This window comes from Sorex araneus, chromosome 2 (genome assembly GCF_027595985.1).
Source record: "Sorex araneus isolate mSorAra2 chromosome 2, mSorAra2.pri, whole genome shotgun sequence".
Lineage (NCBI taxonomy): Eukaryota > Metazoa > Chordata > Mammalia > Eulipotyphla > Soricidae > Sorex > Sorex araneus.
This window is the reverse complement of record NC_073303.1, coordinates 291,881,706-291,905,966: the sequence shown is the minus strand read 5'-3', so window position 1 is coordinate 291,905,966 and position 24,261 is coordinate 291,881,706. Positions and strand designations below refer to the sequence as shown.

General features: G+C 42.6%; 1 protein-coding gene across 5 annotated transcripts in view; it reads right to left on the bottom strand.

Moving 5' to 3' along the window:
* The window catches only part of DGKG (diacylglycerol kinase gamma), a 242,530-nt gene that overhangs the window by 192,645 nt on the left and 25,624 nt on the right, over positions 1-24,261 (bottom strand). For 4 of the 5 annotated variants that reach the window (XR_008628503.1, XR_008628504.1, XM_055126217.1 and 1 more), the window contains exon 2: positions 5,056-5,361. Coding sequence is in view for 3 of the 5 variants with exons in the window: in XM_055126217.1 (XP_054982192.1) it covers positions 5,056-5,122 (67 nt within the window). In the remaining 2 variants the exon portion in view is untranslated. Of the gene's footprint in view, positions 1-5,055; positions 5,362-11,230; positions 11,421-24,261 lie in introns of all 5 variants that reach the window. The other variant, XM_055126218.1, reaches the window with a different exon arrangement.

Here is a 24,261-nt window from a genome sequence, read left to right as displayed (position 1 = left end):
GTTCACGGTCCATGCTCCTGTTTCTATTCACTGTTTATTCCCACCTTTACGCATTGCCTGTCAGAAAATTGATGTTCAATAAAGAGATAGGGGATAAATGAGGACTACAAAAGGGATTGTTCCTGTCATGCACGTCCCACGGTTCTATATTCCACCAGGCCAGAAAAAGGACAAGGTAGAACAATTTTGTAAACTGTGGCTTCATGTTGGCCTGGGGGAGCTGTCAAAATTTTCAATGGCTGGCTCTCATGCCTACGGATTATGTATGAACAGTGCGGGCTTGAGAGTGTGGGTGGGCAGGACATCAGAAGTGCTCAGAGCTTCCCAGGTGGTTCCGTGGCACATCTACAGCTGAGGACCATTGAGACCCACCGCACTCACTATGGAAGGGAATATGGGGAAATGATGACTCTTCCAGAGTGTTCTATATAGGTGAAGAGGGAAAGGCTCCACACTGAAGGAGAGACAATATTGTCTGTAGGATAACATAGCTTCAGGTAGTTTAGGTTTATTTGGTTGTTCCCATCACAGTGCTCCCATCCTTCTGTGTTTATTTGTAGCTTCTTTCTTTGTGTTCTGTTAACTTGTAAATATTGTTTTTCTCTTCTCCTTGAATCCTTTGCATAGTTTATTCAGAGCCATGTCCTTTTGTATGGACACAGGAAGACTGTAGCAAATTATATGCTTTTGTAACCTGGGAGTCATTTGACTCTACATGGTATTTTCTTCCTGGGCATCTGTTCTTTTGACCTAAGCTTCAGCTGCCCTTACTTCCTAGCACCCCCAAAAGCAGGGTCCTGACGAGGGATGAGATGGACCCAGGGCAAGCGGTGAGTTGTGTGCTACCCTGGCATCGAGATGGGCCTGGCCAAAGTGCCTAATGCTTAACTATAAGTTAAGAGCTTGGTCATGAACAAATGCTGTAATGATCCAAAAAGTAATAACTAGATTTGGACCCTGCTACGGTTAGAAATGATTAATCTGGCTTGAGTGCTGTAGTCTGAGTCTGTGGCAAGATGTTGTTAGGAGAGCTGCCTTGCAAGCCTCAATGTACCTCTTGCTATGTCCATACAAAAATAACTAGTATTAAGATGTTAATGAGTGTTTGGACAAAGGAAAGGAGAAAAATAATATTTACAAGTCAACACAATACTAAAAAGGAAGTTACAAATAAACATAGAGGAAAGTTCCCAATAAACCTAAAGTATCTGAGGCCATGTTACCCTACAATTGGCTGATGTAAGAAAACCCTGTCTGGGCCACTAAGATTTTCTGATTCAACACAAATGATCTGAATGACTAGAATAAAGAAAACTACTACCACCGGAAAAACTTCCTTTATCTCCAAATATGTTGACCTTGGCCGTCATATTCCAAGTGAGAGTGAGGAAAGGCTCACTCTGTACTTCCCAGCAGCCAGTCTCTGGGCCGACAGCATAAGCATCACCAGGGGACTTGTTAGAAAATTTCAGAACTACCCCAGACTTCCTGATTCAGAACCAACCTTTCAACAAGAGCTCCTGGGAGACTCATGAATCAAGTTTAAGAGTCATTGTTCCAAAGATATCTTTCTCTGTCCCTAAGATTCTGTGACTGCGTATGAGCAGAGCCCCAGTCATCACTAAGGAAAAGAATGCCTGCTGTGCAGAGGGAGGCGTGGGTGTGTGCAGCAGTTGTGGTCATCCCTTTTAAGAGGGGGTGTCCTTCAAGGACTCCAGAAGCCTGGACATATTCCTTTATGAGCCGCATGGTATTGACTCCATGGTATTGAAATAACCCTTTCCAGACTCCATAGACACAAATCTCACCAACAGGCCAATATAAATAGCCATGTTTCCTGGAGGAACCAGTTGGGATGGGAGATGTGGGCCAAAAGTAGATAATGGACCAAACATGATGACCTCTCAGTGTCTGTGTTGCAAGCCATAATGCCCAGAAGTAGATAGAGAGTATGGGGAATATTGTCTGTCATAAAGGCAGGGGAAAGGTGGGAAAGGGGGGGTATACCTGGGATATTGGTGGTGGGGAATGTGCACGGGTGGAGGGTTGGGTGTTTGATCATTGTGAGATTATAACCCAAACATGAAAGCTTGTAATTATCTTACGGTGATTCAATAAAAGTTAAAAAATTTTAAAAAATAGGCATGTTTCTACTGGGTATACTTAGAACCTAATATTGATATACAAAGCAGTATGAACCCCGTGGACACCTTGAATACAGATGGATTTAGCCTCCAGAACTGGGAGATATTTTCTGCTGTTTTATGTTGTTTAAATTATGGCACTTGGTGGCAGTGGCCTAGCAAACAAATACCCCCTCCCATATCCATTGTCTTGTCCATGGGTTCAGTTCATCCAGATCTGTCCAAAGTGTTTCCTTGTGTCCTTAAACCTATTCTCTGCTGTGTCATGAGCACATTTCTATATCCTCTGTAAGATTCTGCTCCTTCAAGGACAAGCCCTTGTGCTCCTTTTATCATCCCTGATGGGGTCTGCTACTTGGCTGACCTGCGGAGCAGGCTGGATTTAGTGGAGTTCACCCGTGAGGGCCATTCCTTGTTCTGTCAATACATCAGTTTCTCTACACCTATTTGGGTCAGAGACGAGGCGGCAGGCTCCAGGTCCCCAAGAGGGAGGCTGTAGATGGATGAAGCCCCTGCTGATTCGGGAGGGGCACAGGTCAAGGTTGTTAGACCTTGAGAAGACCACCAGAAGAGATGGTCTAGTTTGGTGTTTCCAGCCCTCTTCTGATCATGGTCCCTTTCTGACCTTTTTTTGTTGACTCTTAAATCTCATGTCATACTAGTACCCAAGAATAGTAGTATATAATACCAGGAGGTTGGCTTCATAGCTTGGAGGCTGGCCTCACAGGCTGGGGGAAAGTCATCCCAGATAGAGAAGGGACCACCAAGTAAAATGTGATTGGAAATCCCATGCGGAGAGAAAGATGCATGCTAAAAGTAGACTAGAGACTGAACATGATGGCCACTCAATACCCTTATTGCAAACCACAACACCCCCAAGAGAGAGAGAGAGAACAAACTGGAATGCCCTGCCACAGAGGCGGGGTGGCGTGGGGAGGATGGGATTGGGGGATGGGAGGGATATTGGGTTCATTGGTGGTGGAGAATGGGCACTGGTGGAGGGATGGGCTCTCGAACATTGCATGAGGGAAAAACAAGCACGAAAATGCGTGAATCTGTAACTGTACCCTCACTGTGACTCACTAATTAAAAATAAATAAATTTCTAAAAAATCTCATCTCATAGTCCTCTTGGTTTTATTTTTCACTTAAGGGCTCCTTGGGATATTCTAGGAATCCATGGTGGGAGTCAAAAAGCCTCCAGGTGAGAGACTCTGATCTAGTTCAATCTTTTCATCTTGAATAAGAGGATGCTGAGGCAGATGGAGGCGAAGGACTGTCTCAGCACAGAGAGCGTGAGCCCCAAATTGGCTCTTCAATCTCAGTCCCCAACTAGTGCCATGGACATGGGCTGGCTGGCTCGTGGTGGTGGGTGGTGGGTGGTGGGTGGTGGGGTGGAGCAGGCTGCCAAAGGGTGCTCTGAGGGTATCCTCTCCGAGCTCCTTTGGATAGACCAACATGCTAGACCATCAGTGAAGTACAAAATCGCAGAGACAATGAGATCAAATGGGTGGGGCAGGCAGAGCAGCTGCAGCGACGGCAAAGCAAAGACTAAAAAGACGCCACCAGGAGAACTGATGAATGGTTGGAAATTACCACAAGGTTGTGGGGGATGGAGGGCAGTTAAGATAGAGGAGGGCCCATTTATCCAGAGTTGGAAATGATCAATCTAAACAGGAACTGAGGTTGAAAGTAGGTAAAAGGGATATACAGGATAACTTTTCAGCATCTGTATTGCAAACCATAATGCCTAAAATGAGACAGAGAGAGAGAGAGAGAGAGAGAGAGAGAGAGAGAGAGAGAGAGAGAGAGAGAGAGAGAGGGGTGCCTGACATAGAGGCAGGCAAGGATGGGGGTGAGGCGGGGGAAACTGGGGACACTGGTGCTGGGAAATTACACTGATGGGAGGTTGGGTGTTGGAAGGTTGTATGACTGAAAGCCAATCATGAACAGCTTTGTAATGATCTATCTCATGGTGATTCAATAAAAAATAAATAAACAAAAAGGTTCCACTGCACAAAGATGGCCACTGTGTGTGTGCAGAGCACAGCCTTGGGTGGCACCTTACTCCAGCCCAGGCTGTGTCTCATCACCCATCAGGATTCATAGTGGCCTGTGGACACACACACACACACACAAACACACACACACATTCAGTGGGCATCTGCATGTGAGAGGGGCCTCTAGGCCAATGAGACTGAAGGCACTGAAATTGCTCCTGGATGCAATTAAGGAGACATCAAGAGCTCCACCACCCTCCACCCAACAAGAGCCCAGGGTGCTCTAACAAACAAACAAACTCAAGAGATGTGGATCTACATTCTATATCTCCCTGAAAGAAGGCTTCGGGGCATATTCTAATAGATGAATATCCATGCGGCTTGCAATTCTTTCAAACTTAGGCTATCAAGAGGCTCTGATGGTTTCAGAAATTATGTACATTACTATGTTAGATACGAAAGGTGGGCTGAAAACACAATAACATAATGCAGGAACTCAACCAGGTAAAGCAGTGGGAATGTGGCACAGGTGGGAGTGTGGCAAAGTGCTCTTAGAGTTGAGTTGTGAGGTTGTTTTTTTTTTTTTTTTTGCTTTTGGGTCACACCTGGTGATGCACAGGGGTTACTCCTGGCTCATGCACGCAGGAATCACTCCTGGTGGTGCTCAGGGGACCATATGGGATGCTGGGAATCGAACCCGGGTCGACCGCGTACAAGGCAAATGCCCTACCCGCTGTGCTATTGCTCCAGCCCCCTGAAGGCTCTATTTCTGCTTCATAAAGAAACCAAAGCTGAGAGGCCTCAGATCTCATTCTCTTCGGCTTTGCAATGTTTATGCTGTTCTCGCTCTCTAGAAATGTCTTCCCCGACAAGAAGAAATCCTATCCCCAAAGCAATAATTCATTTACTCACATTCGGAATATTTCTGGAGTTGTTCGAATTCTTCGGGAGTGAGGGAAACCCAGCGTTCCTCACTCATTTTTCAGCCGGCTGTGGATGTCTGAGACCACGTGTGGAGCTGTGTTCAGGGTGACGCTGGGGCTCGAGCTAGCACCTGGCACATTGAAGGGATGCTAGACAAGTCCTTCAGGAAACTTCTCAGAGGCCAAGTATCTATGGTCGCTGTGGGCAGCTTTCCACAGATGAGCAAGTATTGTTATTTCTCAAACAACATTCTTCTATCTGCAGTCCAGGTGGCTTCAGAGACCCTTGCTTTTCCTGGGAGGAGTAGAAAATTACATTGCGTGAGAGTGTTAGAATATACAAGCCATCTTTTCTTTTTATTTATTTTTAATTTATTTTATTTTATTATATTTTTTTAATGAATGACTGTGAGATGCAGTTACATACTTACAAACTTTCATGATTGTGTTCTAGTCAAACAATGTTCAAGTACTCATCCCTCCACTAGTGCCCATTCTCCCCCACCAATGTTCCCAGTATCCTTCCCACCACCCCCACTCCTTCCCACCCCTTGCCTTTGTGGCAGGCACATACCCTCTTACTCTCTCTGTCCTTTTGGGTGTAATAGTTTGCAATAAAGGTGTCAAGTGGCCATCATGTTTGGTCCATAGTCTACTTTCAGCACATATCTATTATCCTGAGCGATTGCGCCAACCACCCTTTACTTAGTGCTCCTTTCTCCATCCCAGCTACCTTTCCCCCCAGCACATGAGATCGGCTTCCAAGCCATGGGACAATGACCCTTATTTCTACTGTCCTCAGGTGTTAGTCTCCTATTATGTTACTTTATATTCCATAAATGAGTGCAGTCATTCTATGTCTGTCCCTCTCTTTCGGACTCATTTCACTTAGTATATAAAGTATATAAAAAGAAAACTCTCCATGTGCTTTTTTCCCCTTTTGCTGAGGACCATAAAAAATTATTTTTTGCTTCATTTCTTTTTTTCCTACAAGGACCATTATTCTTGAGGGGAAGCAATCTCTCATTTAGAACCTCTGAAGAAAGCAGAGACCAGGCCAGCAGTGATCTGGACAGTTGTCTGGCTGGGGTGGGGGTGAGTGACCAAATATGACTAGGGAACCAGATCCTGAACTCGGGGAACTTTTTTTTTTTTTTTGCTTTTTAGGTCACACCTGGCAATGCACAGGGGTTACTCCTGGCTCTGCACTCAGGAATCACCCCTGGCAGTGCTCAGGGGACCATATGGGATGCTGGGAATCGAACCCGGGTCGGCTGTGTGCAAGGCAAACGCCCTACCCGCTGTGCTATTGCTCCAGCTCCTCGGGGAACATTTTTTTGTTTGTTTTTGTTTTGATTGGTTTTGAGGGCCACACCCAGCAGAGCTCAGAGGACCACATGTGGTGCCAGGGATTGAACTGGGATTGAATTGCAAGTAAAGCAAGAGCCTTACTCCCTGTACTGTATCTTGGGTTCCAACTCTGAGAAATTTTAAGGGTTTCCTGCGAGAGGTGGTATTAAGGCCACTCAATGGCATGTCATGAAAAATGCCTCAAGATTGGAATACCTCTGGAAGAAGGAAGCACGGGGCTGGGAACAGTAGATTTGAAAGGTGAGCCATTTCCTCCTCCACTGATTTCTAATTTCAGAGTAGCTCACATTACTCTGAGGAGTCATTCTGGAAATTCAACCCCCTGGGCCTCACCCCCCAGTCCCACAGTCCGGCTAATCTATTTAAAAAAAAATTTTTTTTTAATTGAACCACCGTGAGAACAGTTACAAAGCTTTCAGGTTTAAGTTTCAGTCATACAATGATCAAACACCCATCCCTTCACCAGTGCACATGTTCCACCACCAAGAATCCCAGTACACCCCTCATCCCACCCCCCACCCTGCCTGTGTGGCAGATGATTTTCACTTTACTGTCTCTTTACTTTGATTACATTCAATGTTTTGACAGAAAACCCACTATTATTATTTGGAATTTCCCCCCAACAATCAGACCTGCCGAAAAGGCATCATTTGATAATTTGTTTTCTATTGCTGATAATGAAGAGCATATGATTTTGGATTTCTGGTATTTTAGTAATTAAGTCCAGAGTGATTTCTGCCAGAAGCCGCTGGATTCTGAAATTGGTTTGTGTGCCTCTGGGATCATGGCCACTCAGGAGTGAAGGAACCGTTTGCGGGTGACTGCTCAGGGTCTCGTCTGGGCGGGGAGCAGCGCTGGTACTGCCCCCCCAATTCCAAGATTTCCCGAGTGCCCCGTCACTGCAAACTCGTACCTCCATCCAATTGATTCTGGAAGATGGAAGTTGCCATGCCACTGCCGCCAAAAGGAAAGGCCAAGGGACAAAACCTTTCCCAAACAACAAAACCCCCAAATGAAACTAGAATGAAGACCTTCCACCAAACAGGACTTTCCTGCTGTAGATATGGTGCCCGGCTGGGGAATGAGAAGCCTGGGTCCCCGGGAGCATGACAATTCTCGTTTCTTTCCTTAACCAGCCTTTCTTCTCTCCTTAAGCTGCCAGCCAACTAGGTCAGCTCTCAACACCTGGTCGAGGTGGCCAGTGTTCTAGCTGGCAAATCCCACGGTTACCTTTAAGGCTGTGCTTGCTTCTTTTGTCTTCTGCAATCCATGCAGAAAACAACTATGTTGAAAAAAATCTGTTTTCCCCCTCTAGAATTACCCCAACCACTCCTCTGTGTTCTCCTTCTGCCAGTGCTAAATACTAAATTTCCCAAACTTTATGACCTCCTGATTCGTCTTCAGCCCTTACCTGAGGAATCTCATCCCTCTCCATAGCCCCAGGGACTCCCTGGCATGCTGCTCTCCCAGAACTTTCTCTCTCCCCATTTCTGATCTGAATAACCAATGGTCTGTTCTACTACCATGTATGTCCCAAACTTCCCCAAACTGGCACCTTCCCAAGGTCACAGCCTGCCTCTACTCTACATTCTAGTTGTGCCCAAGAGCCCATCTGCAGATCAAAGGCCCGTGGCTCAGTCTAAGCTCCTTCTGTTTCTCTCCTGCAAAATCCAGTCACCAGTCCTGAGTGTTTTCCATAAGGCTTGCAGTTTCATTCACTCTGACCTTGATCATCTCTTCTTTGCCCTCTAATCCCAGCCTCCCACTTGTATTCCTGCCTTTGGGTTTGGCCCTCCTCTCCCTAGAACACTCAATTGCCAACCAGATCACATCTCTCTGGGTAATACAATTTTTCAGTGGTTTCTACTACTTGCAGAATAAGATGCAATCTTCTTCTTACAATTCAAAGCTCTTTATGATCTGGCCTCTGATTGCTAATTCAGTTCAAAAGCCGGGGAGACCTTTAGAAATGTTCTTCCCCATAATTGGGAATTCAGAATTACAATTCATGTTATCTCTGTTGCTACTATTATTTTATTTATTTATTTATTTTTGCTTTTTGGGTCACACCCAGTGATGCTCAGGGGTTACTCCTGGCTTTGCACTCAGGAATTGCTCCTGGCAGTGCTTGGGGGACCATATGGGATGCCGGGGATCGAACCCGGGTCAGCCGAGTGCAAGGCAAATGCCCTACCTGCTGTGCTATTGCTCCGGCCCCTCTGTTGCTACTATTATTAAGGGGCACTTTATACTGTATTCTTTGCTTTATGTCTATCACCTAATTTGGTCCCCTTAACAATCATGCAAGTCAAGCACTGCCTTCACTAATTTTTGATGAGTTATGGTGTTTATCAAACATAGTGAGAGAGAAAAGAATTCCATGAATGACTTTTAGAATGCCTCCATATGTACCATCCTATGTATTTTCCAAAGCATGAGTTCTGAGATGCCCTAGGATACATTGCATTTAAGAATCAACCAAACTTCACAAAACTTATAATCATAAGGCAGAAGATTTGAGTCCTGGCTTTGCCTCTTACTAGCTATTTAACTTCATGCAATTTTTTTGGTAAATCTTGGCTTCATTTCTCTATCTCAAAGAAATGGAGTTACAAACAAGTGAAACAAAACAACAGAAAACAAAAAAACCAAACTCACTGTGTAGTGTTAGGATTGTGTTAATACACACGAAAAACCAAATAACACCTCATCCCCCAAAGAGCCACCTAACACAGTGCCTGTCATTCAAACATTCATAAAATAATTCTTATCACAGTGTTGCAAATACAATACAGCAGGCACGGAGGCATGACTGAAATCATCATCTTGCAGCAGTTGGGTAAAAAGTTTGAGTCATGTCATAGTTTACTGAGTTTGATCTTACCCTGCTCTATGCTGCTGCAATTTTGTAATCCCTCACGTTTCTATTTGTTTTCTCAGGGGCTACTCCCAAGTCTGTGCTTAGGGATCACTCCCAGCTCTAGAGATCATGTGGTGTAAGTGGTTGTATCTTTCCATCCCCAAATCTCCCTAATTTAGAACCAAATTTTATTTCAACACTCAATGCTTAAAACCCTTTGGATCCCCAGAATCACCAAGCCAAAGTGCCAAGCCATCAGGCCCATAATGATACTGGGCTGGGGATCACTGGGAGTGACCCCTGGGGTGTGCCCCCACCCTAAACAAAAACGATAAAAAAGCCACCTCTTCAAAGGCCTTCCTTGCCTCCCAGGATAAAGGAAAGACCCCCTTTACTATAATCCTTTACCCAAAGTACAGTTCATCTTCCCATCTTAATCCCAATGACCTCCTTCTTCTACGTACTCGACATTCAAGTCAATTTAACCTACAATCTTCTACACCTAGCAAAGCTCTTGGCACATGTTAGGGCCTTATGCATAGACCACAGGCCACATACACGCCATGCTTGAATCTACCATAAATGCCCTGGGCTCCTGCCTTCCCATAACAACTGCTCAGGTCCCTTCTCTAAGAGAACTCTTTTAGAATCTTTGAGCAAATAACTATTTTGCCAACTGAGTTCCAAAATAACTCTATTTTTCCACTGTAGTAGTTGACTGTCCTATGTTTGGAAGTAGACACTCAAATAGATGACTAGCGTATAAGTTGGGAAGGATTATGGTACAGATGTGGTCAGACAACTAGGCAGGAGATAGGCAGCGTTTAATGTACTTGAAGCTAGCATGCAAGTGGAAAAGGCTTCCTTCATGAGATGATTCCCCACAGAGAAGGGGGTACAGGGGAAAGAGGTATATTTTATAAGAACTCCAAAAAAAATTATTCATAGTATTTTCATTGTTCCACTGTAGTTCAGTACTTATCTCCATTTGTGGAAAATGGAGATTGATTATTTGTCTGTTTATTTATTTATTTATCTCTTCCCATCTCTATTATTTGTTTGCTTTTTGGACCACACTTGGAGTTACTCGGGGCTTACTCCTGTCTCTGCACTCAGAGATCACTCTTGGTAGAGATTAGGGGATCATATGGGATGCCAGGGACCTAACCTGGGTCAGCTGCGTACAAGCCAAGCACCCTACCTGCTGTGCTATCTCTCCATCTCCACCATTCTTTATTTCTATCCAGAAAAGTTAAGGGCCTGAAATAATGCCACTTTAGTGTGCAGAGGAATTTAGCCTGACCTGTTTATGCTCTTCTGAAAGTGGCTGAGCAATCAAGTCACTAACAGATAGACTAGTTAGGAGAAGAGTAGTATTCTAGCACTGTCGTCCCATTGTTCATCGATTTGCTCGAGCAGGCACCAGTAACATCCATTGTGAGACTTGTTGTTACATATGTAATTACATAATTAATAAAAATCAACATGGGTGCAGACTGTAAGTAAATGGGGCAAAATGAGATATTTTTTCTGAACTAAGGAATGGGATGGAGGCCTGGGCTTCAAGGAGAAGAGAGAGAAAGACTCGCATGAGAATGAGTGGATGCAGATGACAGATGCCCTATAATTATAAGTTTGCCCTGCCATGTTGTCCCTGTTGATAGGCTGTCCAATCAGAACGTTGTTCCTGGCAAACAAATCAGACTTCCGAGCAATATCCCTAATTTCCATTCTTATAGGTAGTGAAGGGAGTGGGGATTTTTTTGTTTGTTTGTTTTTTGGTTATTTTTCTTTGTCACACCTGGCAATGCTCAGGGGTTACTCCTGACTCTGCACTCAGGAATCACTCCTGTCAGTGCTTTGGGGGGTGGGGAACCACATGGGATGCTGGGGATTGAACCTGGGTCAGTCACATGCAAGGCAAATATCCTACCTGCTGTACTATCACTCCGGTCCCGGGAGTAAGAATAGCTTTTCTTGAACTTTCAGGGTCTTTATCGGCCCTTATTTTGTTCAAAGCTTAGGAAGGCCTATTCTGAACATCTTCAAGGGGCTTGTTCTTCAGCTCATTCTTCACATGGTCACTGATGATGGTGCTCTCACAGTAAGGTCCCTCCAGTGCTCTGCCATTTGATAGAGGTCACAGTTAACACACGCGGTTTGCTCCAGCCGACATCACTCAGCATTTCCCTTTCTGCAGCTAGGACCACTCCTCTCTGGTAGGTTCTTTACCATATGAAACATCTTCCTATGACCACCTTGAACATCTTTCCTTACAGGAAAAGATATGCAATAGAGCTTTCTAAATAACGCTCTGATTGGATATTGTCGGGCTTCGATGGGAAAAAGTTTTTTATGTGACTATAGTTATGCCCCTCTGAGCACTTGCATCAGTGCCTGGGGCCTCGGTTTCCTTGTCTATAAAATGAGGGGGTGGGGATAATGGTTTTAAATGTAGTTCCTAACTCTGTAATTTCATATGCTGGATCAAACTCTACTTGTTCTGTACAGATGTCAGCATGGAAATCACAAGTCAGGAGAAAGACAGCAAATTCAACAGGAATTGAATTGCACCCAGGTCTCTCTCTATTCACCTGAATGCAGCAGCCATAACCAATTATCCAGGAACAAACACCTCTTCATCTCCTCTGTGCTCTCATAAGAACATTAATTCATGAATTTGGCATTAGGCTGGGGGAGCTTACTCATATGTATCTGATGATTTATAACAAACTCATAAAGAACTTATTTTTTATAAGGGATGAATGACAAAAATCTAGTAAAATAAGACTCCTTCTCATTTTCCAGACTTAGAGAGAACTACATCTTAATAGTTTCACCATCTCTAGGCCTCTCTTGCTGATCTATTGCCCACTCAGCCACTCAGTTCAGTTGTGGCCAACTCTAACATGTTCATAGACCAGGTGGGGTAGTTTCTCTTGGCACCTTGGGCTTGTCTCCATTGTGGCTTTGAACACATTACAGCGTACTTGCCAACTCTTTCTGGTGAAAGAGTTGAACTCGTTAAGGGAAGACACTGCAGTAGCCTGTCTCCTTTTTTTTTTTTTTTTTTGCTTTTTGGGTCACACCTGACGATGTTCAGGGGTTACTCCTGGCTCATGCACTCAGGAATTACTCCTGGCGGTGCTCAGGGGACCATATGGGATGCTGGGAATCGAACCCGGGTCGGCCACGTGTAAGGCAAACGTCCTACTTGCTGTGCTATTGCTCCAGCCCCTAGCCTGTCTCCTTGTACCTCTAGCTATTACCAAACTCCTAAAGGGTTATCTCTTCAGCACTAGAAAATACACTTTCTATTTTTTTTTTCTTTTTGGGTCACATCTGGAAATGTACAGGGGTTACTCCTGGCTCTGTGCTCAGGAATTACTACTTGTGGTGCTCAGAGGACCATATGGGATGCTGGGAATTGAACCTGGGTTGGCCACGTGCAAGGCAAACTCCCTACCTACTGTGTTATTGCTCCAGCCCCACACTTTCTACCTTTCATGGTGGAAACCATTTTCTGTGAAGCAAATGATCCAACCAATACTTTATGCTTCCCAGAAGAAAAATAATGTGATGATACAGAATTGAATGATAAAATGTTAGAGAGGAACAAAAGACACAGTTGGTATAAAATTATTGCTAATATCATTTTGGAGACACTATTTCAAAATAAAAGAATTCAAATCAGAGCACATGGTTGAGCATTAAAATGAATGGCTTATAAATTTTTAGCTATAAACTATGATCCAATAAACTTATAATAGTTTATTTATTATGTTAAGATTACTGAGATCACTAATAAACTGTAACAACCATGACCATCTGCTATAGTCTAAAAATTCATACCTCCTGACAGTCATGTCTTTTTCAGTCCCTTCTCCTTGAGTCTGGGCTTCCCTTGCCTTCTTTAACCAAAGTTAGCTTTAGCAGAATGATACATGCCTGGGTTAACCCTAAGCGTGAAGAAATCCCCGGTAATTTCCATATTCATATTCCATTTCCATATCTATAGGTGCACAGAACTGTCCATTCTGCCTGTTAGAACCCCTCTTTGAGCCAGCACTCAAAACTCATCCCAGCTGTGATGCCAGACATTCTGGATATACAGAATTCTGTGGAATGAAAAACTGATGTTGAGCCACGAAGCTTTGAAGTAGTCAGTGACACTGTCACAGATTACCAAAACAACTCTGTTAGTACTTCAGGATTCAGATCACACATATATCTGTTTAGCAACAGGATCTGTGTGATTCATGTTTGAACGGCAACTTGTTCATGTTTTAAAATCTAGTAATTGGAAAATTATAAGCCAAAAATAACTGATGCAAATATGTGGTACTGTGCGCTGTCAAGTTAACCAAATATGTTCCACAAACTAACAGGATAATGATGAAGTTCAATGGACTCAATGTCTAATTTCAAAGGAGAACAGCAGTGGAAGAACATCACAACCAACAAGAACCAAGTATGGCATTGCAAGGACAATGAGATGTTCCCTTAGGCCACAGGATTCCAACTATCTTGTTGAGGGGAGAGGCAGCCCTGACTGGGCATGAAGAAGAACCCAGACTTCACAGAAAACTAAATTAGAGGCCTCAGGGGACCTTAGGAGGGAGCCTATTTCAGTTTGTGAATCATAAATATGAGTTAATTCTTAATAATTCAGTTTACAAATTACTAACAGAGTCCTTAGGCAAACACAAAAAATATGCCTTGGAATTCATGACCCTTATAAGAATTTAGAAAAATAAACATTCGAGGACTTTGCATCCATTAATGGCCTCCGACTGAACATGCAGATCCCTTCTCCAGGGAAGTGTGAAAATTTGAGGTTGTGCAGAGTTGCACTCAGATGCTTGGGGGCTGGTACCTGGGAGAGACAGACAGGCTGTTAGCAGATGCTGAGACCTGCTCCTTGAGGTGCCATTAGCACCAGAAGACAGTGTCAGCAGGAGGGGGATGGCATCACAGCTTCTGTGAGGTCATTTATCCTTTTGCTTGTTTGCTTGTTCAACAAATCACCCTAGGAACGAGCAAGAGCAACAACCTCCACTTAATAGACCATAACACATCTGGGACTTTGCACACTTCTGCAACAGTCACCAGGCCTGTGAGGAATGTGTTTTCTTTTGACCCATTTCAGCTATAAAAACAGGCCCAGAGGGATTCTCCCAAGTTTACCCATTAATAAATGATAGAACTGGTACCTGCACTGTCTGTTTAGCTCCCAAATCTCACCTTTGAGTCAGGCCTATGCTGTTTTGATACCATCATTAAACCAAGTATGAAGACCCTATACCTTCATCCTCAGGTTGAAAGGTAAATTAAAAGCCAGGAGAAAAATTATAGTATTCACCTGGAAAGCTAGCATTATTTGAGGAAAAGATAATGCATCCTAGCAAACAAACAGAACAGAAGAGAAAGCAACATATGTAGAACATTTGAAGGTGAAACATAAGAATTAAAACAAAACAATTTTGTCACAAGTGTGTGTGGGGCAGGGGGCAGTTAATATAGAGAAGGGACCAGTATGACACTAATAGTTGGAAATTATCACGATCACTCTGGACAAGAACTAAGTGTTGAAAGTACATAAGGAGTATTCATGGTAAGATAATCTTTCAGTATTAGGCAAACCATAATGCCTAAAAGAGAGGAGAGAGAGACAGAGAGAGATAAAGAGAGAGAAGGAAAAAAGTGCTTGCTATAGAGGTGAGAGGTAGCAGGAGGGAAACTGGGGACACTGTGGTAGGAAATGTACACTGGTGAAGAGATAGGTGTTAGAACATTATATACTGAAACCCAATCATGAACAACCTTGTACTGTGTATGTCACCATCATTAAACTAAAAAATAAAAAACAGGTTTTTTGAACTTGAAACAGTGGGATGCTTGGGCAGTCTCTCTCGGGCCAGGGCTAATACTGGCTCGAGCTCCGCCGAGATTCGACCCGGGTGGCCATGCTTTTGCACGGCCACTTTGCTGCTGAACAACCAAGATCCAGAGCCAGCTACACTATTTCTGGTCCCAGCAAGTGCTTGCAGCCATGTCTCTAGACTGTGAACTAAGCCTCTGCCCCATGCTGCCCCAAGAAGGGAAATGATGCAATTTCCAACATAAATCTCCCTGGACTTAATTACTAAAATACAGAAATCCTAAACCGCACGGCCGGTTTAGGATTTCGGTATTTCATATCTCTTCATTCTCATCAATGGAAAACTAATTATCAAATGCTTCCTTGTCAGTAGGGCCGTATTTTGGGGGAGTAAACTCCAACAACAATAGTGAGTTTTGTGTTGAAATATGGAATGTAATCAAGGTAAAGAGAAAATGAAGTGAAATTTATCAGTTATGCAGGCGGGGGTAGTGGGTGGGGGGTGGGAGGTATACTGGGGCTTTTTGGTGGTGGAATATGGGCACTGGTGAAAGGACGGGTGTTTGAGCATTGTATAACTGAGACATAAGCCTGAGAACTTTGTAACTTTTCACATGGTGATTCAATAAAATAAATTAAAAACAAAACAAAACAAAACAAAAAACTGTAGCACTCTAGCACTGTTGTCCCGTTGTTCATTGATTTGCTCAAGCAGGCACCAATATGTGCAGAAACAAACAAAAAAAACAACAAAAAATCCTTTATTTTTTTCATGAGGCCATCTCATTATTTTGGAAACCCGTGGGAATGTTCATTCATTCGTTTGGTATTGCCACCAGAGGCTCTGCAGTAGAAATGGTCAAGTAGTGGGTTGTAAAGAGCAACACCAAGTCTGATTCTGGACTCCAAAACTGAGCGGCTAATGCAGGACCAGATCTTGAAGTGAGCCACTCAAGATTTACTGATCCACATCTAGGGTCAGGGAGATTTCTGCCCAAAAGCATCCAAGATAGCCTCGTTTTTGAATGTAAGAGATGACAATTCAAATCTTGGCTCTACCTCCTACAACTATGCACTTGTAAAAGAGTTGTTCTTTAACACTAACTCAAAATAACGACAAAAAATAATGATGGCAATACACATTCACAAGGCTTTTAGGAGAATTACACATATCCTGTTTCAGAGCTACCACAGTGTGGTCCTCACACCTGTGGGACAGGCATGATCCAGTAAAAAATCCTCAGGACCCACAACAGGCCAGTAGAAATTCAGGGTGGCCCAGCAACCTCTTTTGAAAAGCGTTGGAGAGTCTGAGGCACACCAGTGTTTTAGAGCCAGTGCTTTATGTTAATGTAGGCTGCAGGACTAAGAAAAGAGGCATGGAAACCTGGAGGTACTACTCGTCCCTAAGGGGTGGGGGGCCAAGGTAGTTGGATATTGGAGCTCTCTAGTCAGTTCCACTTTCTGAGGCAGGAAACATCACAGAGCAATTGGGTGATGTGCTTGCCTGATGTCCTGCCTAAGCTTCTGAATTTCTCCTGTTTGATTTACATTCTCTGTATAATTTTTCTTTTTTATGATCTGGCTCCAATTTTCATACTCGGTGACATTCTCTGACAAATATATCATCTAGAGGGGCCATTTGTAAGGTAATGAGTTTCCTGCCATGAAGTTTGTTTGCCATATAAGCAAACAAACACATAGAGAAACACGAGAAGGTAGAAAAGAGCAATTCTGGTGCTAGAAACACAGCTGACAGGGATGACGTTGCAAAGCGTGATCATGGGCCCCAGGCAGCTCTAGAAGAGAGACTGTAAAAGTACCAGAAATTGGAGTGGCAGTTGTGTGGTGTGTGATGTGTGTATGCATCTGTGTTTTAACAAAAGCCACAAAAAATCACCCCAAAAAAGACAACATTTGGGTTTGGAACAATTCAGTTTGTAAAGTTGTTGAGCTCCAGGAGAAAGTTGTGGTGAATGGATCCTATTATCTGTACTTCGTGAATCTGTATTTTTTTCTCCCATCTTTCTCTTCCCTTCTCTGATTCTGATTCATTCATTCTCCTTCCCCCTTCCTGCGTCTCACAGCAATAGAAACAACAGCTAGAAGCAACAGCATCAGGAATATACCATCTATTTCGTTGTAATATAGTTATCAAGACAATCCATCAGTACAGATACAGCCAAAAGCCCTACAGCTGGACTCCTTGTAGGTAGCTGAGCCACCATTCAAGCCTGGATGTCTGCCTGGATACAAAGCCTTTTGTAGCCTGCTTTTTAGAGTTTGGAATTTTATAAATACCATCTTAGATCATGAACATCCAGAATGTTGATTTTCTGGCAAATTCTGGAAGTTCAGTATTTAGCTGATAGAGGTCTGAACATTCAAATGCCTCTTCCCACACTAACTCCACAGAAGCACCAATGTAATAGTCAGCCACAAAATAATGATTCAGCACCATGGACAACAGCAGGGCTACTTATACCTCATTCTGACCAAGTTTGTTCCTCAGTGGGCCCCTCTACCCAGAGATGCTCAGTTCCCTAACTGAAAAGCACCTTATTAATAATCACTAAACATTACAACATTCCAAAGCAGCCTAAGACATCCAGTGAATTATCCTGTTGATTCCTCACCATAACCACATAAGGTAGATACAAGTATCCCGCCTATTTTGAAAATGTAGAAATAGAAACACGGAGGGCATGTCATTCCTCCTAGGTCATTGAGTTACTAATGGTGACCCAGGTTTCAGAGCCAGATTGCCTAATCCTATGTGCTACACTTCATCATTATAGACAGTGATACGAAGGTACACTGAAATCACAAGGCAGTACTCAGCAAATGGTAATCATCAAGAAGATACATGTACATTTAAAATAATTCGAATTTCAAGTCCTGTTTCAGAAATACCAAAAGTTAATGGGGATTTGGAAGCATTGCTTTCCTAAAAAAATAAGAGAAGCTTAAGTGTGGGCCAAGCTTGTTGGTCTAATCCTGCTTCTGGTGTTGAGTAGGGAGAAAAAAGACACATCTGCTCTTTAAACCTTCATTTCTTAATTAATAATGAAGAGGGAATGGAGAGATAGTACAGCAGGTAGGGACCTTCCGTTGCAGGTACATGACCCAGGTTTGATCCCCAGCACACCATAAGCCCTGAGCACAGCCAGGTGTGGTCTAAAAACAAAACAAAACAAAACAAAACAAAGTAAACAAAATTGCAGAGAGTGGAATAAGTAATATTTAAGGTTCTGAAAGTAAAAGATAACTCACTTTCTTTCAGAAATGTTAGGCCTCAACTCTCTGTTCTTGCTCCTTAGCACTTGGTGTCTGTAATAATGATTCATGGACAGGCAAGAGCTTAGGCATTCGCAATCATAAAATCAGTTTTCTAAGAAGTGTTAAAGGAGCTTCTTTACAGCACAGGACAAACTTTTCAGCACTCTGCCACTGAATATGGCATTTACTCATGCGCTTATGGTTGCCCTCTATGCAGATAAAGGAAGGTCTGTTTATTTCTAGCTTCCTGAAGGATTTTATACTTATTTAATAGTGAATTACTATTTCAGTTATATTGAATGTTCTATGTCTCTCCACTTAGGTGATTTTTTTATATCTACAGATATTTTATCATAATATTTTACTTATTAATGCAGTACTTAAGCATTATCTATAATACAATATTTTCTAACATAAAGTCAATATTCTAGGATAAAACACACCTTTATAAAATTACTTATTTTTTGGGGGGGCTGGAGTAATAGCACAGTGGGTAGGGCATTTGCCTTGCACACGACTGACCTGGGTTCAATTCCCAGCATCCCATAAGGTCCATCGAGTACCGCCAGGAGTAATCAATCCCTGAGTACATGAGCCAGGAGTAACCCCTGTGCAGTGCTGGATGTGACCCCAAAAGCAAAATAAAAAAATAAATTGATAAATAATTACTTTTTTTTAATTGAATCACTGTGAGATACAGAGTTACAAAGCTGCTCATGGTTGGGTTTTAGTCATACAGTGTTCCAATACCCATCCCTCTACCAGTGTACATTTCCCACCACCAATGTCCCTAATTTCTCTCCCACCCACCTCCAGCCTGTTTCTATGACAGGTACTTTCTCTCTCTCTCTCTCTCTCTCTATATATATATATATATATATATATACACATATATATCTTTCTCTTTTCCTCGCTCTCCCCTTTGGGGCATTATGGTTTGCAACACAGGGACTGAGAGATTTCTCGTTTGTTCCTTTAACTGAATAAATGCCTATTCATATTTAGATTTTCCTTAAAATGCTTTTAATTCTCTATCTATTTCATGCAAATTCTAAAATGTATTAGCATACAATTTTATATGATTAATTTAAAAATTATACACATAGAAAAAAAGAAAACGGTTTTTCATCAATTTAGCATTTATTACAATTCTGTGGAGTTTCAGGAGTTTAGCTTTATTCACTATATGTGTGTAGGTGTCAGCACTTCCACACACTAAAGTTCTTTCTCTCATATATGGAATATAAGGAAACATATAAAGGAAACAACAAATGGTCAAAGTCGCTGGAACTGAAGCTTTTGTCTATAGAACTAAGCTTACATGGGAGGGGCGTGGGAGGTGAGAAAGGCCCTTGGAACATGGGTGGAAAGAAGCAGGCACTCTGGTGATGAATGTGGTGCTGGAATCAGTTGTGCATAAAAGCACAATTAAAAGTATTACAAATAGGGGGTATGGTTCAGCCCAGCAGGTCAACCTGTACCTGTGGGACGAGTGTATTAACAGCCTGGTGGTGCCTTCAGGCTTCCTGATACCCCAAAATTGCCACTGTGCCTCTGGCCAGACTCCAACAACTTGGCACCAAAATTTCTGAGAAATTAAACGGCCAAAAGTTATGGGAGTCATGCCCACAAACCATCTTTGGCTCAGCTATATAAGCTCATTTATTGGCCTTGCTTCAGAGACCCATAAATGGATCTCAAAAGAGATCAAAATCATGGGGCTGGAGAGATAGCACAGTGGGTAGGGCGTTTGCCTTGCACGTGGCCAACCCGGGTTTGATTTCCAGCATCCCTTATGGCCCCCTGAGCACCACCAGGAGTAATTCCTGAGTGCAGAACCAGGAGTGACCCCTGTGCATCGCCAGGTGTGACCCAAAAAGAAAAAAAAGAGAGAGAGAGAGATCAAAATCAGGCCATTTAAGCACATTAATGGCCATGATTCAGAGACTCACAAATGAATCTCAGAAGAGAGCAGCACACCACAGAGATGTCTCCCTGCCCTGTGACAGGCTGATGACGGGGCACCTCAGAGGGGGCAGGTGTATCCCTCTGCCTGCCCCAAATGAACCCCAGCAGCCGTAAACCTCCACAACCCAATCACCGCCACACTCATGGCCAATCTTTACAGGCTCAACCCGAGAACTGCACACATGAGAATGAATCCGCTGAAAAACCAGATATGCGGATGGTGACTGAAAATTCCAGGTTTCACAGAGTCGGGGATGAGTGGCCTCCCCCCATCTCTCCACCCTTCCAGTTTCCTGGCTGCCAGACCCAAGAACTGCCTCTGGGGGCCATTTAAGCAGATGAACATCCATAATTCAAAAGACCCACAGACAAATCTTGGAAGAGAGCAGCACGCCCCAGAGATGCCTCAGAACCCCAAATATTTAAAAAATTTTAGAATTCCAGGAGTGCACAGCTGCTTTCACAGGTGCATAACATCTCATACTACTCATTACAAGCAATACAAAATAAATTATTTAGCATTTGCCTTATGGGGCAGACTTGGGTGATGGTGGAAAAATTCAAAATAATGGTGGTGGGAAGGTGTAATGGTGGTGGGACTGGTGTTGAAATGTTGAATGTAAACAATTATTGTGAACAACTTTATGAAAACTAAATTGAAAAATTGAAAAAAAGTAATGTGGAATTCAGGTCTGCTTAAGTCAGCTTAATCAGTGGCTGGATAAATAGCAGTAGTCATACACTTTTAAAAAAGTACTACAAATATTGGTAACTTTTTAAAAATTGATGATTTGAGGCTTGGAGATAGTTTTTTTTGTGGCTATGGTTTATTTGTTATTGAGCTACATTTGGTGGTGCTCACAGATTAATCCTAGCTTAGTGCTCAGGGGTTGGTCTCAGCATTACTCAGGGGAATTATATGATAACAGTTAGCAAATTAGGATATCCTGTATGTGGACATTTTAATGAAAATCTAAATATGAATAGGCCTGTTCAGCACTTTGAGCAATCTTCCTAGAACAGCAGTTGTTTTCATACTCACTCAAATTATACTTCGTTGGGTAAAAGCAATAGTAATATATTACTGCCACCTTATCAAATTTTTATCAATTCAAATCCTTGTTGATGAGAAGGAAGAACAAAGAAACTCTTCAATACTTCCGGTATGCAAGTAAATTAGCAAAAATAGCACAGTATGTAAAAGAGGCGGAGGTGGGGGGGAACTGGGAGAGTGACGGGAGAGAAACTGGGGACATTGGTGTTGGGAAATGTACACAGGTAGAAGGATGGGTGTTGGAACACTGTACAACTAAAACCCAATCATGAACAACTTTGTAAGTGTGCATCTCACAGTGATTTAATAAAAAAAATTTTTTTAAAGGATAGTGTATTTCCATGTATTTTTTCTTTTGGAAGACTAACCTGAGAAAGTAACTATGACCCTAATAACAATTTTCTTTCTGCAACCACAATTATAAGATTTCACCTCCAAGATATGGTGGCATTCTTTGTAATATCACAAAATTTGAAACAACATTAACAGGGGCTGGAGTGATAGCACAGCAGGTAGGGCATTTGCCTTGCACTCGGCCGACCTGGGTTTGATCCCTGGCATCCCATATGGTACCCCAAGCACCGCCAGGAGTAATTCCTGAGTGCAAAGTCAGGAGTAACCCCTGAGCATCGCTGGGTGTGACCCAAAAAGCAAAAAAAAAAAAAAAAACATTAACAGTCTTACATTGGGGCTGGAGCGATAGTACAGCGAGTAGGGCATTTGCCTTACAGGCAGCTGACCCAGGTTTGATCCCTGGCATCCCATATGGCAGCTCTGGCACTGCTAGGAGGAATTCCTGAGTGCAGAGCCAGAAGTAACCCCTGAGCATTGCTGGGTGTGACCCAAAAAGCAAAAAAAAAAAAAAAAACCCAACAAAAGAAACCCAGCAGTCTTTCATTATGGCATTGTATAATACATTTTCTACATGTATCTGGCGAAATGTGAAATATGAATTCACAGAAGCTCGGTAATCAAACACACTGATTCCTGAGTGGAAATGTCTTGCAAAGATTCAACATCAATAGCCGAAAGTTAGTTTCAAATATTAAATTATAAATATTTGTAGCATGTGCTGAACTAAACTGAGATTTCTTTTTGCAAAGTAAGATTTCTCCCTCCAGCTGCTTGGAGTATGGCTGGCAGAGAGCTCACAGCTGCCAACCCTTTCAGGAATTTCCTTAGCTGAACATGAACCCAAGGTCATGTTCCTTCTGGGAAGCCCATGTCCAATTACTTAATCATCAAAACGGGGGGAATATAAAGCCTGGTCCCATTGGTAGAACTGGAAGAGCTCATTAGGGCCATCCAAGTTCAAGTCCTCCCCTTGCCAAACCCCTGCTCTGACCTGTCCCTTCCAAAATGTGTGATTCCAAGAGCAGCCTGAATAAGAAGAGCATCACAATTTCCATCATAGAACCTGCTTCTGAGGAAATAGGATCTGCAACAACATGGAAATTAAGGCAAAAGGAATGCATAACACAAAAAATGAAATAATATAGCTGTATTGAAATCAATCGAATTACAACCACTAGTGAATAAAACCAATGCTCAATTTTGCATTGTTGATAAAGCAATGAAACAGATTTATTTGGTAGCAAGGAGAGGAAAAGGGAGGGGAGGGAAAGGGAGGGGAAGGGAGGGGAGGGAAGGAGAGAAGAAAAGAGGGTAGGGGAGAGGAGAGGAGGTAGAGTCTGAGGAGGAAGAAGTGGAGGAGGAGGAGAACCAACAATATTAGGAAGGAATATTGGGACATCATTTTACATTTAAGAGATTTCATTAAAGTAGAAAAGCCTAGCTTCATCCAAAATTAACAATTGAAATGGAATCAAATTCAAAAGTCTATTTGCCCAGCCTCCTGATAAAGACAGTATTAAGGACAAGTTCTACAAATCATCAGGAACAGATAATTCTCCTCTTATATAAGTTGTTCCAGAGCATAGAAAAAGATGTTAAGTTGTAATTTATTTTTTGAGGCCAGCATAACCCGGTTACAAAAACTGAATAAGGAGAGCACGAATAAAAAATTATAGACTGATCTAAATTAAGCAAAACTCCCCATAAAATGGCACAATTCAGTATAGTATTAAAATAACAATGCATAGGGCTTATTCTAGGAAAAGAATGGGTCAGCATTATAAAACATATCAAGATAGTTAACCAGAGTGACAGAATAAAAAGAGAAATTCACAAGATCATCTTAATATATTCAGAAAAAAAGCAGATAAAATTCAGCACCTCAGTCTGACAGAAAAATGAACATAGTTCTAAGCACATTATAAAGTGGACAGAACGTCCTTTCTAATGCTTACCTACCAGGCACCACAGCAAATGCCATGCTTAAATGACAAAATGTTAGAAGCATGGTTATTAAAATCAACAGTAAGACAAAGATATGTGTGGTGATATTTGCTATTAAATAATCCTAAAAAATGAAACTATATAATAAGAAGAAAAGGGCCAGAGAGGTTCCACAATGGGAAGGATGCTTGCCTTGCATGTGGCTAACCTGGGTTCAAACTCTAGTACCATGTATGGTCCCCTGTTTGCTGCCAGGAGTAAGGCCTAAGCACAGAGCCAGGAGAATGACCTGAGCACAGTCTTGTGTGTCCCCAGTCCAAGCACCCCCCAGGGATGTATTAGAATATAAAAAATAAGTGTCACTTATTTTTGGGTCACATTCAGCTGTGCTCAGAGCTTACTCCTGGCTCTGTGCTCAGTGCTTAATCTCAGTAAATTTGGGGGACTATATGTGGTGCCAGGAATTGAACCTGAGTTGGCTGCA